Here is a 17,289-nt window from a genome sequence, read left to right as displayed (position 1 = left end):
GATTTTTATGAACCGTTCACTTTCTTGTTTTCAGCATTTTCTAAAGCTTGAGGACGCAGACATTAGCCAGTAAATTATTAAAAGAGTAAACGGCACTGCACAGATCATGTCGTGCTCGGTAACAATTGAAGGCAATCGCGTTGCAGCAGTCAATCCGGAACAAGCTCAATCAAGATTGAACTCGATCACGATCAAAAGTGGCTGTGACCAATATTAAAGCATGGCTGGTCATTAAAGCTATAAAACGTTTCGAAAAACATTTTGCTTACGATCCCAAGAAACAAAACACCAGCCAATCTCCTCACAGAAAAGCAAAGAAATGACTTTAAGAAACCTGAAGAAACATACCTGCTTGTGTGCTCTCCTTTCTTCAATGAGTGAAGCCAGGTTGTTTTTAATGTAGTCAGTTGGCGTCATCACAGAATGTTTGCCACGAGAAAACAGAAATCTCCACAGGTAGTAAAATTCCGGAAAACAATCTGTACGGATGGGGAAAAATACAAGAAAATACCCACATCAGCGACAATAAGCAAGGTTACTGACACAACCTTGTAAACAAGCACTCACAGTGCTTCATTTACATATCGTATTTTCTCGCATATAACCCGCACCCTTAACTCTACAAAAAGAAGAAAAAAACATGCAAATAACCCCTGCATATAACGCGCACCCCCACTTTTTAAGCACATTTTTCCGTTGTTTGGGGCAGGTTATATGCAAGAAAATATGACGTATCAAAACGAAACAAAGGGTTGACAGAATGGTGGAGTGCTGTATTGATCGACAGTGTTCTTCAAAGGGCAGCTCTGAGCCAAACTCCAGCAAGCTGGCTCATTTTTGTCAGGAAACAAGTGCTTTTCTGCGCAGTGTTCAGATGTTTTTCTCTACATCAAGGAGTGACGACAATTGAAGAAAAAAATATCTGATACTGGGCTCACCGCAGCAGAGAAACATCTAGGCTTTCATAAAATGATCCTACTAAATCGAAGCACATGGGCCTTATTCTATTTCACCCCCACTGAAATGCAGCCACCACAGAAAAACTAATGCAGTAGATCTGAACTCGAAATGAAGTCAGAAAATTCAAAGTAAGCCATTCCATTCATACACAGCATTCTACTTCAGTACAATCTGCTGATTGTCCTACACAATGAATAGAAAAGACTGCGGAGTAATCGACAACTGGGCTAATTTGGTAATGGTTCTTGACCATCTTGAACACAGCATAAAAAAAGTATATGGACAATACAAGATTAAGAGCAGACCACAGTGCGACTCGCAACTAAATTTTTTTTCATACCAGTACACGCACAGTTCAATACAGACAACCTATCACCCAGGTGACCACACTTTCCAAAGGACGCCAGAAAACAACCATCTTCAATCTGGGCAAAAAAAAAAACGCATAAAAATTCCAGGCACCCCCATAGGTGCAAGCCGCACAAAAGAATTCTCACAGAACGAAAGAACACAGGGTTGTCTGGAATTTTTATGCTTGTCTGTTGTGTTTTTTATTTATTTATTTATTTAAAAGTACCTTACAGGCCCCTAGAGGCATTGCGTAAGGGGAGTAATGCACAAAAATGTTACAAAGTGAACCAGTGTACAAAAGGAACGGCTACAAATACAAAAAAGAATTAGAAGAAAAAAAATGTTACTGTAACATATTAAAGAGTCGGCACAGCACTCCTGCGTATAATGGCTGCGCCCGCGATTTTCACCCAAATCTCAGAAAAAAACCTGTGACTATTACACGAGTACATACGGTACACCACTGATTGTTAGTTCTTGCCTCCAATGTTTCCACTCATTTGATGTACAGTCGAACCCGGGTATATCGAACTCGCCAAAAAACGTTTATTAGTTCGATATATGGCATAATTCGATATAGGCCCGCTATAGGATTTGATGACACAAAGGCACATGCCAATAAGAAAAGCACTTTATTAATATGGTGGCTTACTTGCGTGCCCTACTTTGGAACAAAATAGTCTTGGATTTTCTGTTTCAACGACTTTGCTGCCTGGGTCAGCACGCACGCCTCCACGTTGTCAGAGTCGGAGCAGCTGAGGCCGCAACCTTCCATATTCACGCAATAGCGCCGGACCAACGCAAGTGCACTAATTCCTTCGGAGAATGTAGGCAACGGGCCATCGTCAATTTCCTTATTGCTGTCGCTTTGGCTCATGGTCGGCACAACGTATGCAACATAGTCCTCATCTTGTAGCTGCCATATGATGGCGACATCATCGTCTGCACTGACGAACTCGTTGAATGTCGATCCGTTGATAGCACCCGGGAACTCTGCCAGCTGGCTGCAAACTTTGGCGGAAACATCTGCGGTGTCAGCTACGGAGGCATGCGGAAGCCGGCATGCCTAAAGCAGTTGGAACCTCCTTGGAATCTTGTACGCGGCGGCGACGTCGAACTTCTTCTCACCGCGCTCGACTCGATTTATGACATCGAGTTTCGCAGCAAATGGCAAATTCTGCCTCCTTGCACAAGCCATGATGACAGCGTGCCAAGAAAGATCACAGAGCGCCAACAGGCAACACCACCAGCATGGACCACGCTGAATGAGGACCCGAGGAAAAGAGGCACCAGCAGGCACGCAAGCATAAAGAAATAAAAAATGGCGCTCACTTGTACCGCCTTCACGCCTCGGAGAAAGCACGACGGCCTCTGATTGGCTGTAAGCGCAGCGAGCAGGCCAGGATCATTTTTTGGAGGGGGGTGTTCGCCCGTGCACAGCCGGGTCTAAACCACTTTTTCTAGGGTGGCGCCGGCAGTTTTCCCCGCCACCGCGAGGGAAAGCCAACTTGCTGGGGCACTTTTGAGGCATATGGAGTTTGATATATCGGTTGTCGTTGCTATTTTCGTTCGATGTAACAGTAACTTTTGCTATATATTCTCAATGTAAATTTACCGTGCTTAGAAATTGTTCGAGATACGGGATAATTTGATATAAACGGGTTCGATATAGTCGGGCTCGACTGTATATTTATCCGACTGCACGAAAATTAAACCTTTAGCTGTACGCCCTGTGTCCATGTCTGTTTCCCTCCTACATCCACGTGACGTTGCGCTTACACACTATCACGGATTCTAACCAACTTGCCTGCCGTGTTACAATCAACATACAGTAATTTGTTCCTACACTCTTTCAAAGTTGTAACAGTACCCATCATTGCATGAGCTGAATTTTCTACTTTGTCTTCAGTGAAAGCTTTTTCACCATGCAACAAATCAGTGAAATTTTTACTGCAATAAAAAGTGGTCAGCACGTCCTGGCTGTAAAATAAAAGTACAGGGGATGTTAAAGGTTCCCAGGCCACTATCGCATGTATTCCTATAACAGCATGGCCTGGGAACTTCTGACCAACCCTATACGTTGTAGATATCAACAATGCAGCTATCTCTTCTAGCATACATGGTGCTCATTTTGTTCTTCGCAATGTGGTTGTGCAAGAATGGTGGCAAAACTGTTTGCGGTGCATCGCTTAGATTTTTCATATGCATACTGTTTGCCAACGACCAAAACAAACTCTCAGTTTCACTGCAAGGGCGAAGCAATGAATGCGATAGCAGCAAATTGGAATGTTATTCTAAGTAAGGCTACCAACTCACTCCTTCAGCATGTGACTTGGTGCACCTCACCAAAACGCTGCTGTGAGGAAACGCGGCCGCTGCAGCGAGCAGAGCGAGCTTTGTGCTATCTATTGCTTCAATGAAAACTGAGCAAAGAGAACACAGCAAATATAGTCCTCATGGATTAAAATGCGACAATTTAGCGCTAAGTTATCTTTCATTTTCACTGTCTTGATTCTGCATCCTATTAGCTTAATTTCAACACAAACATTTACATCAAAATCACCATAACATTTAGCGGCCATATTGGTAGCAACATTATGTGGCCATCTAAAGCAGTTGCGCAAACCAGTAAGTCATAAAAGCAGAAGTTTTTATGTCAGATTACAACTTGTGAGCGCTGTACAAATGTATAACCTGTTTGCTGATCCCTGTCAAGATAGAACGCATGCAACCACACACGCCAACTCAAATTACACTGTTCCTGCAGGAGCCATGCAGCAACTCTCCCCGACCCCCTGCCCCATGGCCCTTTCACGCAACGGAGATGGCCAGCGCATTTCCTGTCCACGTGAGACGCAATCGTCGGCTACCCTTGTGCGCTTTCACTCACGCAGGGGTGGAAGCGGGCTTGAGTGTTTTGGAGCAGCTCATGGAGCAGGAATAATGCTGTTTTGGAGCAGCTTTGGAGCACCGAAATGTGTGTTTTGGAGCGATGCAAGTTAGTTTTGGAGCACAATTCTAGGATCAAATATAATAGTTGTTTATTTTTTTTTTTATTTCTGGTAAACACGAGAAATTCCAACGATTTTAGAAAACATTCAATACTGATGAACCAACCACACTTAACACAAATTATATATATATACAGTAGAACCTCGTTGATACGTTTCCGAAAAAAACGCGGAAAATAAACGTATGATCCGGGAAAACATACGATCCGAATCCAGTAAAAATTGAGGCTGACAAGGCCATATTGAGGTGCAAGGGCAAAAAACATTTATTTCTCAAGAAACATGGAGGGACTCTGATTTTCGAACTCCTGGCATCTCGCTGGCAGCCAGAGGTCAGCCAGCTAGTTCCGGTCCTGACCGAAAATAACGTCGTGGTCACGTGTATTGAAATCCCGAGACAACCCGAATATTGCAAAATCGAACTCTGTGACAACCAGCGTAAACGTAAAGAAACGCTACCGCCATGTCAGCAGACGAAACTTTGCGCCGCATGAGCGTCGGTTCTTTCTGCATTGCCGCTTGGAAATATGGGGCTAGGTTTGCCGAAGAGCAGAAGTGATATTCTCGAGCATACGCATTTGGGATACGCCAACGTACGTTCGCAAGATCACGCGTGACTTGCCCCGTACGTGAAGAAAAATCCGCCCCGCTAAAGGCTTAGCAAGCTCAACTCTTCGCAGTGCACGTAACAATCGTGGTACAACACGATATGCGAAATCTCGCGAAAGTGATAAGCGTCCCCGAAAGCAACAGCTGTTCGCGGCAATCGCATACTACGTTGCATACTCGCGCTGATCAGTTTGCGTTCTGTCTTAACTTCAGACACGAGCTATGTTCGCCGCCACTCGTAATCGCACCATCTCGCACGGCGAAACGGGCTTTAAAAGATAACGCCCGGCGTAATGGCAACCGAAGGTGAAGTCCCCAAGCACCCGCACTTTGATCGCTTTGATCTGTCGAGTCCTCAAAAAGATGGCGGCGAGCGCGCATCGTCTCGTTTTGGCGTCTGATAACCAAAAACTTTCCAGATATCTTCCAGAACAAATCTTTTCTGGCAGCTTCTGACGACCCGCTGGTAGGCAGAATTGCCCAGCCAGAGAAATACGCCGAATGGAATTGCGCCGGGCGCAGCAACCCAAAAACGAATGCGCTCCAGGAGAAAAGTGCGGGGGAAATTATCGGCCATATTCACTGGGCACAATGGCAGCGTTGCTATGGTTACGGGTCGCGGCGTGTTGTGCAGCGGTGGTGATGCGGCGGCAGCATGTGCGTTTCTGCGGCAAGCCGTTCGAACATTTTGACGGCCAGCGTCGCCGCCTGCCTTCGGGTCGGTGTGTGGTTGACAGAGTGGCGATCGAGCAATTCGGAGAAGACACGGAGGGGACGATCGAGCAATTCGGAAGAGACGCGGAGGGGACAATTGTGCAAAGCAGAGAAAGCGCGGAGGGGGGGGAAAGGCACTGCGGAGAAGCTGCCGTCGCCGCGCGGCGGCTGTCTGCCACTTCTCGCTTCACAAGTACACGAGAGGGCCCTTTTTGCGCGTCTGAATGGGAGTTTCTGAGTACAAAACGTATCATACGACCGCAGTTTTCCGCGGTGCTGAACGTTGCTGCCGAATAATCGTATTTTCCGGGAACGTATTAACAGGAACGTATTACACACAGTTGTATTGGGTTATTTTTAATTTTCGCGATTCCGAGCGTAGGAGCCGGGAAATCGTAGTAAGCGGGAACGTATCAACGAGGTTCTACTGTATATATACATATATATGCACACACACGCGTACGTGTTGCCATTACATCACAGCTGTGATAGAGCAATGACTCAGGAAAACGAGATAAGCGACGTTCTGAATAGCTACACTTGACTAGGCTGACAAATGAAAAACGTTAATGGTAATGAACGTTTTTCAGCATCGGCGTTCTCGCGCCGCATTTGCCGGGTTGCTACATTTTCGTGAAAAGCCTATGCCCGCTTCGAAAAGTTCCTTCGAAATGCGCGGAGGTCAGCGCCGTCTGGAGGCAGTGGAAGAAACCAAAGAAACACACGTCTGCACCTTAACCCTGCTTGTCGGACGAGCAGGCGATGTGCCGCGCGAGGCGTTTTCTTTTCTACTTCGAGTAGGAAGACGCGGCGGCACGATTTTGAGATTGCGTTCGTCAAAATGACGCGCGCACCCCTCCGGCGACGTGCCAGTCGCGCATGAAATCAAGCCATTCGGGACGCAACAGCGCGATTTCGCGAAAGCGTTCGGCAAAAAACACGCGCGTCCCTTCCAAACGCGCGTAAATCGCGCCAAAAATTGCGTCATGCAGTTCCACCTTTTCCCTTCAAGTTCCCTTCCAAGATTTGTCAATTATTGGTGTCGGTTATACGCATGCAAATATGGTACTTGAGATGCGATGATACTAGATGACACAAGCGCACAATTTGTATCCCGTGGTTCTGTTTTCGTACTACCTCACATTCGTCTTTTCAGTAATAAACGTTCCAAGTGTCTATCTTGTTCTTTTTTGTATATTTCTTCACTCGCCACCATATACCAAGCCCCACACAGAAACGGCGGCGAGCGGCATGTCATGTTGTGCTGCGGATGGTACGAGCTACAGCATACTCGACCACAAGCCGAGCGCAGGTTCTGACGAGCCAAAATCGAACGCGACCGATCGCACAGGCGAGACTAAGCTCGTCGCCGCACGAGCGCGTTTACATGCTGCATGTATAACGTCTAAGGGCTTGTGTGCAATGCAAAAAATTCTGCACATGGAGAGGCACGCTCTCACTAAAAAAAATGTTTCAGAAATGGTCCAACCGACTTACACAGACCGAAACCGTGCGAGTGGTTTCGCGGTTGGTAGTGGCTTCATTTGACCGCAAACGGATAAAACAAATGCATTTACGTCTGCGGCAGCTGCTCACACTATCCTTATGGCTTCGCATCAAATTAAATATTCGCAGTAAAAGAACCTTGTCGACAATATGAAGCATCAACACACTTACTTTTATCTTTTATTCATGTTCACAATCCTACGCCACGATAACAGCAACCACCTCGTGCACGCCAGCGCCCAAAAATCTCCATTGCCGCCGGCGTCACAATCAAAACATGGCCGCACAACCCACTTTCTTGTAGCTAGCTCCTGTACAGGCTGGCTAGCTTTTTTGCGACTTCAACAACGTCACGAGAGCGCGCCAAGTGATGTGACGATGATATAAGCTCGCATAGGCGTGCCATGACACGGATGACAGCGGCACATAAAGGCGCCAAACGTAGGCTCGGTGATCGGTTCCGGAAGCGCACCGGAGCCCATCATGGAGGCCGTGCACCAAAGACCACTTGGGAGCAGTTTCGGCGCAATAATGCGTTTTGCAGCAGGATGGCGCAGCAGAAGCGGATTGGCGCAGCGTGGCGCAAATGGCGCTGCACTTCCACCCCTGCTCACGCATAGAACATACGACACACAAGGCAATGTCACTGGCTTTGGATTCTATATGGAACCTCTCGCCGATGGTAAAGGCGCCCGGAGTGTCCATATGAATTGCTATCGCAATAACATAAAAGCCCTACACCTAAATTGTGCTCTGTAGCTCTCAGTTATTGCCAATTCTGCCTCAAGATGCAAGAAACACCAGACCAGCACCCACAGTCAGCCAGTGAGCAAACGTTGCAAGTGTTAACACTGCTTCAACATACCGGCTTGCATTTTGCCACTAGACATATAGAATGTCACAAAAGCCCATTCTTCATTCTGGAGCACAATGCTACTGAGAACATCTTCAGTAAGCAGCAATTCCCTGTCCATCGTTGAAAACCATTCTAATGTAATCAGACTAGGACCTCTTGTTAGTAACTAGTAACTCATATTTGTAGAAATTTCATATTTGTAGAAATTTCAATCAATCAATGAGGTGAATATACTACACCTGAACTAAGAGGCACGTAAGTCTAAACGTACCGGTATATTCTTGTAAGCCTTAAAGGTTTTTGGTATCTCAGTTGAGCTAAATATTACTGAAAAGAATAAGTAGGCAAACCAGGAAACTGAGTGATGTGTTACAAGTTAGCAATTTCAAAATGTACACCAGGAAACGGAGCATGAGAGAGGCACACGCTTGCCACTGTGTGCGTCTCTCCTCAACCATCATGCTACATTTCCTTTCGCACTACAGATCAAAATTGAAAATCAATCAGTGTTACTGTGAATGGTAAGGTGCCAAGCTTTACTTGCAAAGTACATGAGCCATCCGTTCTTGTATTCTCCCAGCCTGTCCTGGATCAAGGCCAGCAGCGTGTCGGCAGCCGTGCCCCCATGGCTTTGCTGGATTCCCGTCTCTGTGCCAAATGCGGACCGTGCGATAATGTCCATGGAGAGTTTCTGGAAGAGCTCCCGCATTTCCATGGCATCTCCTTCTGTCTGCTTGGCCGCCACCACCTTCATGAAGGTGTCCACACAACTTTCAACGAGTGACAGCATCTGTAGTAAATAGAGGAGTGCGATTCTTGAGCTTTGCAGTGGAACACGCACTACAATGAAATCTTTCCAGCTAAAATCCCGTTTTTTTCACCCCACTCTCTTTGGCCATAGCTCTCCTTTGCACCCCCCCAAAAATATATGATTAGTCAATCTAATACGAAACATCTTTAACCCCTTCAGGCGAGACTTTTGAAGAACTGTCTGTTAAATGGAGTCAAGGTTACACATTACTATTCCAAGGCATTTGACATTCTGTTGCACCAAAAGGAGTGTCGTAATGTGTTCATTTGTATGTTTTCTAGTAATTAAGAGGGGTGTGCAAATATTCGAAATTTCGAACATTTTTCGAATAGTGTTTGCTATTCGATTCGATTCGCACTGAAATTTTACTATTCGAACTTCCCAAAAACAAATACAGTTAACGCCCGAATGAAAGTACCCCTTATGATTTTCAATATGCTTCACCTAATTACACTCTCATATTGCGGCAAAGCTGCCTTTCAAGCTCCGTTACGGTCGAACATAGCCACGAGACATTCAACGTCAGATTAGAAGTGGTCCCTAGATTTTTCATATGCTTCACCTCATCACACCGCTGCATTGCGGCAAAGCTGCCTTTCAAGCTTCGCTACGGTCGCAAGTGCATTAACTAAAAAAAAACGCTGGTTCCAACATGGAGATGAAAGATGTGGCAAAAGTGGGGGCTCAATTAATGATGTTTGGGACTTGAAATTTGGGCGCGAGGTCCGAAGAATCAGACGCCGAAGCTTTTTAGCATGCAAAATTTCAGATATTATATATCGACGTCTGCGAAGCAGATTTGGAACTCCGGACTTGAAGGAGCACACCCTTGTCCGCCACATCAATTGAGCTTCCACAGAAGTTGAAAGAAAAGGAGAGGCTGAGGAAATGGCACCTTTGCCTACCACATGTAAAGTGTTGTCGGCAACACTTTTGTTGCCCCAAATCATGTACATAAATACAATTCGGCCTCTACATTGCGCTTCAACCTAGCGAAAAGAAACACTTTCATGTTGCTATCTCATAAGAATATGCTTAGGAATGCTCTACAACTTTTTTTTCCTGCAATTTCACTTCGAAATATTCTATTCAATTTGCACTCACACTTCAATATTCGAATTCGTTTCGCACCCAAAATTTTGCGATTGGCACAGCTCTAGGGATTAACTTAATTCAATTGTAATTAACGACCTACTTATCCAGAAATGAAAAATTCTTGAATGCAGGGTGTCGCTGGAGCCAACGTTTCGACAAGTCTTCTTGAAGGCAGCAATGGCTGCCTTAGGAAGACAAGACCACTTGTCAAAACATTGGCTCCAGCAACATCCTGCGTTCAAAAATGTTTCATCTCTTCATGCCACCGTCTTCTCCTGGACTACTGCCTTATTTATCTGGATGTCATTCATGTTCTGTTTTTGCCTGAACAGATTATTTCAGACTAGGAATATAGTGCAACTTTGTTTTCGGTTACGTATATTTCGAGGAAACAAAAATTATACTTTTGACGTGGCTCGCAGAAGGCGGCACGTCAAATAACTCGCCAAACATAACAGTGCCTTCAGCAAAGTGACAATATGCAGCAGTACACAGCAAAATGAAGTTAAACGAAGACACACTGATTACGAATTATGCCCAATTAATTCAAAGCTCACCACATCTTGCTGTTTCTCAGCCACTAGTAGACACAACTAGCAAAAACAAGTTGCGCACACAACTGTGTACAAACCACCTAAAAGGGTTAAGTCAAATACTATTTAGATTTGTACAAGCTTTGTGTTACTGGTAAAGAACAAATACATATAAGACAGACTTTCATGATTCCTGCACTTCTTAGTCGAGTTACTGCAGCAGGCACTATCACCTTATTTAGTACACAGACAGCTAGGCAAGTTCTTACGATTGCTTTCTTGCAAGCCTCCTTGTCAGCATTAAAGGACTGATCACAATTCCACTAAGCAGCTCTAATACACCGCTAATGCAAATGTGAAATTAATATCCACAGGTTCCATAGCACGACAAAATATGTTTCCAGCGTTGGTTGTTTTCAGCTCGGCGTAGTTTCAAAATCAATTGTGCACAGTCACTCATAAGGTTAACGTGCCACATGATCAGCCTCGGGTATGATTCCACATAGTTCGTCATCTGCAGCAGAATAGCATAACTACTGCATAACAATGTCTAGTGAATGGCAGCTGTTGAAATAATGACAACAAGCATGAAACAGCAAGACGGCAATCAGCTGTAAGGTTCCACAAAAAAAAAACCACATTTACTATTAGTGCACCCTGTCCCATGTACAGAAATCACGGATTCAAACGCGACATCAGAATTTTTAGCATAAGGATTTCTATGCGCAATTGCTCGAGATAACTACGTCATGTCGCTACGAATCTGGTCTCTAAAGATAACGGTGGCTCTGACTTACGCGTTCGAGTCGAAATTACACAGATATCACCCGAAATGAAGACGGTAGAACCGAAAACATGTGCATTACTTAGCCCTAAATTGTCCTGTTTCAATCTGTGAGTACTGTACAATCATTCCATCTTCTCTTTCACCATTTCTCAACATCAGTTACATAATAATTACTGAGTTATGACATGGTGCAACTGCAAGCAATGACACAACAGTAGAAAACGGTTCTCACACATTTCATGGAGCTCGATTTGAATGCAGGCGTCATGAGGCTGCGCATTTCCTTCCATCGCTCGCTCGGCGCATTGGTGAGGCTCGTTCTCGCTATGCGGTGGTGACGCGATGCCACAGACACCACCTGCACTGGCCCGTATGCAAGAAAAATGTACAAAGCACAACGACACATAATTTTCATTAGCGCTGCTCCCTAACTAGTCAGGAGGCTTGAAGGAGAAGCAACAGGTTAACCACCTGTCCCACCCCTCATGGTACTGTCCCGCATTGCGGGCTGTCATCCCGCGTCCGACAAGAGATGCGAAAATCTTCAGAAATGTCCCGCATTTCTAACTTTATTATTATTGTTGTTCAGCAGCACATTAAATTAAGCAGCATCTGGCCACCATGTTTTAGGATGTGTTAGGTGCGAGCACTCTAAGCTTCCGAAAAAGTCAGCTAGGTTCTGCTGCGTGTACCGTCCCACCATTACCTCCAATGTGTACAGCAGACCACAATGAACACAGGCTCGCCGTCGCGTTTTACCATCAGTTGGCAACCACGAACTGCTGGAAAGACTATTGGTAACGTGCGGAAACTAAGCCACAGCTTTTTTGTGAGTGACTATTTGTTTAGTTGCCAAATTTTATGTTGTAATAACTTTGCTTCATGTCGGAGCACACTACAATGATGTATAAAATTGTGTTGTTTACACAAATATGGATTTTAACTTTAACCTCGATGAGTTACTCTACTTCCCTGCTTCATAGTTGAAAGAATATTGCAAGAAAGATTTCTGTCCAGATCTCTTAAAGTTTCATTTCTCATTGTGCTCTGTCTACGCCCCGTCCACGCTGCGTCAGGGTGTGCCACTTTTTGCTAGCAGGAAGGTGGTCGCCCTACGAAGCAGTATAGCAAGTACGCCACTGAAGGCCCTTAAGCGTCATTTGAGCTCAAGGGGAAAACACTTGTCAGCAAGGGTACAGAGCCATGAACACTTCAGCCTAACTAAATTTGCTCGAGTAACAGCTTAGGTTTGTTCCACTGCGACCACACAGCAAAAAGTTCACAACTCCTGGCTGGGTTTTGACCTCCTAATAAGACCGAGCACTTATGCAGGCAAGCTCTTATGAAAAAGTACACTCTATCCATTTCACAAAATCATGGCTTGTCACAGCCTCACTGATACTCACACCACGACTAGCAAAGTTCCCAAAATCCTTCACTTGAATCTTGCGAAGCAGTTCTGTGTTCTTCACAATTAGAACTGGTGTGCCACCATTATAAAATCTGCGAGAAAATTTATGCAAATATCAGTGCACGCTAAACTCATTTCACACTGGTACATGCGCTTAGTCAGAGATCAGCCAGACATCGATCAGTGCCAGACAGCCAGACCTTTTTGCTAGCCCTAGTACAGTTAAACTTACTCAAGCTAATCATCTACAAGAGCCTCATCAGAACATATGAAAAAAAATCTAACCGTCATGAAATATCTACTGCTGCATGCAAAAGAAAAAGGGTATTTACCCCACAATGTCGCCAAATTTCTTGGTCCATTCATCAAACGCCTTCACAGATCCCTGCATTCACAAGCCACATGTAATCATAGGGACACCTACTTACAGGGATGTTAACTTCTTTGCAATTCAGTCAGAGAAGTAATATCCTTACGAATGTTTACCTAAACTAAACACATGCTGCACAAGACCAGAAAGAGAGCCTCTGTATGAAAAACAGAACAGTACACATTGCAGACAGTGGCCCAACTCCATTCTCTCCATACTAGTGTCAACACAATCCTGTGAGATCTAATATGAATATGACAAGCTTTACAGATAACAGTACCTTTCCTGTAGCACTATAATTTCATTTCATCCACATGTGGAAGACTATATTAAGACAAATTAATTGGCTGTGTCAACTTTGTGTGCTTGCCTGAGCACACATAGCATCCCTGACTACAGCACATCTGGCAGCAAAAATGCAAGCAAGTTAGGCTGAAGAAAAAATAGAGTGATGAGAAACCCTTGTCAAGCAGTGCAAAAGGCATACAGCAGAACATCAACATAGACCAATAAAATGTGCAGATTTCTTCCTGAATGCTAATGAAGGCATAGCATGTTTTTTACATCACCACTTGTGCCCCCAGTAACAATCACCCAAAAGAAAATGCACAAACATGGAGGACAACAACGAACTGCCACAAGTCCCCCTCAACTAGAAATGCAACACACAAGGCAGCATACCACTCAATGACTGATAACTGCCCTACAAAGCTTCTTATAATCCAGAATCTTCTCTGTGCTCACTCTAGTAGAAAAAGCAGGAGCAACTGTGACATATAAGACATAACATGTCAAAGATGAAAAGTTCGTGAACACGTGGTGTGGCTGGAGCCAACGTTTCAACAAGCGGACCTGTCTTCTTCAAGGCTAAAACAGAAGACAAGTCCGCTTGCCAAAACATCGGCTTCAATGACACTCCGTGTTCACGAACTTTCCATCTGACACCCTGTGTTCACCAACTTCTGCCTTTTATGGATAATGTGTCAAAGCAACACAGCAACTAAAAAGACGCTGCAGTAGAGAGCCGCTGGTTAACTTTGACCATCTGAATTTCTTATACAAGCACCGAAAGTACAGTACATTCAGTACTCGTGGATTGAAACGCGACATAATTTTTTAGCATAACGACTGCTAAGAGCAATGGCTTGTGATAGCCGCAACATGTCACTGCAATTCTAGTCGCTAAAGGTAATGTCGAGTCAAAATTACGCCCATATGACACGAACTGTAGACACTGGAAACGATGGTGCGAGCATTACCTACCCCAAAATTTTTGCGTTTCAATTTATGACTACTGTACGTGAGCGTAATTACCCGCTGCTTTTACCCACAGGATTTCAACGATCTTTAGCATGGTGTGAGCTCCTTTGCCAGGCTGTTTGCTTCTCAAGGAAGTCAAGTGCCTGGCAGGGGGAGAGCTATGCCGCTGCTTAGTGCTGAGTAACCTGTGGCAGCCTGTTTTGAAGTCATAGCCTCACACAGTAAAAAAAAAATAATAATAATAATAAAAAGGAGGCTGATCTCTACCGCTGATCACATCATAATGTTGCGGCTACGGCAAGAAATCGACCGCTCAACAGAATCAAACAGCCTGTCAACCATTACAGTGAGTCCCCCGGAATGTCTGGATCTTAAGCACAAGGGAATGCCAGATTCTGTATATTTATTTATTTACAAATACCTTACAGTCCTCACAGAGGCATTGCATAAGGGTGGTCAGATACAAAAGTAAGTACAATGTAGGTTAATACTAAAAACAAAGGCAAGTACACAAAAGTAAGAAAAAGGTAAGCTAACATCAAGAACAGCAGCAAGTACAGCAAAATAGGTGCAAGTACAAAGGTAGTGATACCAGACATTAGGCTACAAGACACTAGAATTCAGAAGTGTGAAACACCAAAAGAAAAATGCACAGTGTATAAAGACATGTGGAATGAACACGAAGCATGCAAATTGCTCAGATTGCCAGTATTAGCTAGGATAACGAGCACATCCCAAACAAACTTTAAAACAACAGCATCAAGTTGCTGTTGCACAACAGATGCACAACCGTCAGCATGCTTAGCACAAACTTTCTGCAGCGTGGCCGGTAGCCGCTTGACTGATGCCAGCGCCACAAATATTGGCTGCTGTTGCCGAGATATCATGCATACATATCGAGATATTATCCAAACATGCCAAGATACTTCTAAAGTTTCTCAAAACTTGTTAAAAAGTTGTTGCGATGCCCAACGTAAACACCCACTGTTTCCTTTTCCAACCACCAAAGCACAATTAATATCTCATTACACTTTCTACTTACTTTACCGAGTATTTCTGCAGTGTTCCCAGAAAAAAAGCTCGGCTCAGGTCCCGGTATTCCTAATTCTTTGAACAAGAGGAACCGCTTTCTTCGTCGCCTGCAAAAAAAAAGGAGTAAGTTTCACAGCCCTTCTGTGTGCTAAGAAATTTGTTAAGTTCAGTTTCAATCATTTAGAATGCAAACCAGAATATCTTTCACATATAAGCTAGTCAACGAGCACCCAAGTCAATTAACTGCCAAAATAGATGATGTTGCGATAAGTTGGCATGAGAACACCGAGGCAGCATTGCGACATTTAGTTTTTGCACCCTTTCTAATTTGTAAAGACGACTTTCATGGCAACAAAAGCAATATCTTGTTATGACAGTAAGTTCACCTGCCAACAAAGCTGCAATTATTTCCTTCTTTATTGTTCCTTCATGCTAAGAGTAAGAAATTATACCAAGAAGTAAATTCATGTAACAGCTGCAACCCTACAACAAACTTATACTTTGTGTACTTTCAGGTGTGAAAATGGTCTCTGTTCCTGTGAATGAAAAAGAATGTTTGCATTTCCTATTGTCAGCGCTAAGATACTCGTATTTTTGTACTCGAGTTCGAATGGCTTCTACGAAACTTATATAAAGCACAATAATATGTTTTGGTTCGTTCCTAAACTGAACAAATGACGGCTTTGCCGATTCCCACCAGTAAGCCCTGCAAAGTGTTTAGTGGGAGCTGCAAATTTTTTGTTTTCAATGAATATTACGGTAAATGTCCGAGTTTTAAAATGCTAAACCACAAAAGCCCACATTTTAAACTGACACAGAATATCCAAATTGGCCTTCGATCAATGGCGATTTTCAGGAAATGCATCACTTTTCAGCTGCTACGTACAACAAGGTGGAATGAATCCTTTGGAGACTTTCATACGCACACCACTAAGTGCGCAGGCACGGAACACTGTGTTGTGTTTTAAGGTGAACCTGTGACCAAGCACACCTGACAGCGCCTCTCTTAACACGCTGAACACTTGAGGCACCGAGACAAATGTTATGCGATGCTACGGATTACAGAGTGCGAAATCATACAACAGATTCGTCGACACACACGAGCCGAACTCGAAACCTGTGCGACGTTGTGACTGATTATTGCAAAGTACGAGTCGCGAATACTCACCAAATGTACGTCGTAAGCAGCGTGACTAGTACGGCAATCCACAATGACAACAACATGCTTTCTTTTTCAGTGCTGCCTTCACTTCGGAACTGTGAGTAGCGTCACCGCATTTAGTTTCCCGCCACGCAACACGAAAGCGCACCAACGCCGACTGCAATCTCGTTTGCATGCTGCGGCTACAGTGGCTACTGCGGCGTAGGAAACGTGCATGAGTAGGACGGCCGTTTCACTCTACAACGCCCGTACGTACGCGCAACAAAATAGTTCGCAGCAACTTACTGTGTCGAATGGTTTATATCGTGTAAATGACATGAACAGGGGCGCCTACGTATTAGAACTGCTGAACAAATGTCAGAAATGCGCCATTTTTTTTGTTATAGCGCGTAATTTTAAAGTTTAAAAATTCGGGTGCTGGATGTGCGAGTTGCGTGGGATAAAGTCCCTAGATTTTTTTTTAGACGGTCTAGATAAATCAGAGTCCTTAAATTCCTGGAGTGACAAAATGAGCATCTTTTTTTAATCGAGGAATCCCGGGGCACTCTACCCGGGGCAACGCTTGCATGGAAGTTGCAGCAACGCTCGTCTCATATTTATTGTGGCCTCTGAGATCTGACATTCCTTACTTATTCAGTTACTACTGGTTTTTACATTCCTTAGTTATTACTCTATAAGTTTCTAAATGCTAAGCATCCCATTCACAACTCCTTTGAAGAAACATTTAGCAAGCGAGTTGTGAAATGCGCTTGCAATAAAGATAAAGATGAGCAAGAAAGCTAGTGTGTGGACAGCGGCAGGGGTTTCGGGAGCCAGGCCTG

General features: G+C 44.3%; 1 protein-coding gene across 1 annotated transcript in view; it reads right to left on the bottom strand.

Moving 5' to 3' along the window:
* Positions 1-16,646, bottom strand: part of LOC119399662 (cytochrome P450 3A11) — a 38,324-nt gene extending 21,678 nt beyond the window's left edge. Inside the window, exons 1-7 of the mRNA XM_037666478.2 lie at positions 16,475-16,646; positions 15,317-15,413; positions 12,977-13,029; positions 12,640-12,736; positions 11,466-11,591; positions 8,548-8,797; positions 349-479 (exon numbers count right to left, since the gene is read on the bottom strand). Coding sequence (XP_037522406.1) covers positions 349-479; positions 8,548-8,797; positions 11,466-11,591; positions 12,640-12,736; positions 12,977-13,029; positions 15,317-15,413; positions 16,475-16,530 — 810 coding nt within the window. The 5' untranslated portion in view covers positions 16,531-16,646. The remainder of the gene's footprint in view (positions 1-348; positions 480-8,547; positions 8,798-11,465; positions 11,592-12,639; positions 12,737-12,976; positions 13,030-15,316; positions 15,414-16,474) is intronic.
* Between the last annotated feature and the right edge of the window lie 643 nt (positions 16,647-17,289).

Source organism: Rhipicephalus sanguineus, chromosome 7, assembly GCF_013339695.2.
Source record: "Rhipicephalus sanguineus isolate Rsan-2018 chromosome 7, BIME_Rsan_1.4, whole genome shotgun sequence".
Lineage (NCBI taxonomy): Eukaryota > Metazoa > Arthropoda > Arachnida > Ixodida > Ixodidae > Rhipicephalus > Rhipicephalus sanguineus.
Note: the sequence above shows the minus strand (reverse complement) of the source record. Positions and strands in the feature narration are given on the sequence as shown.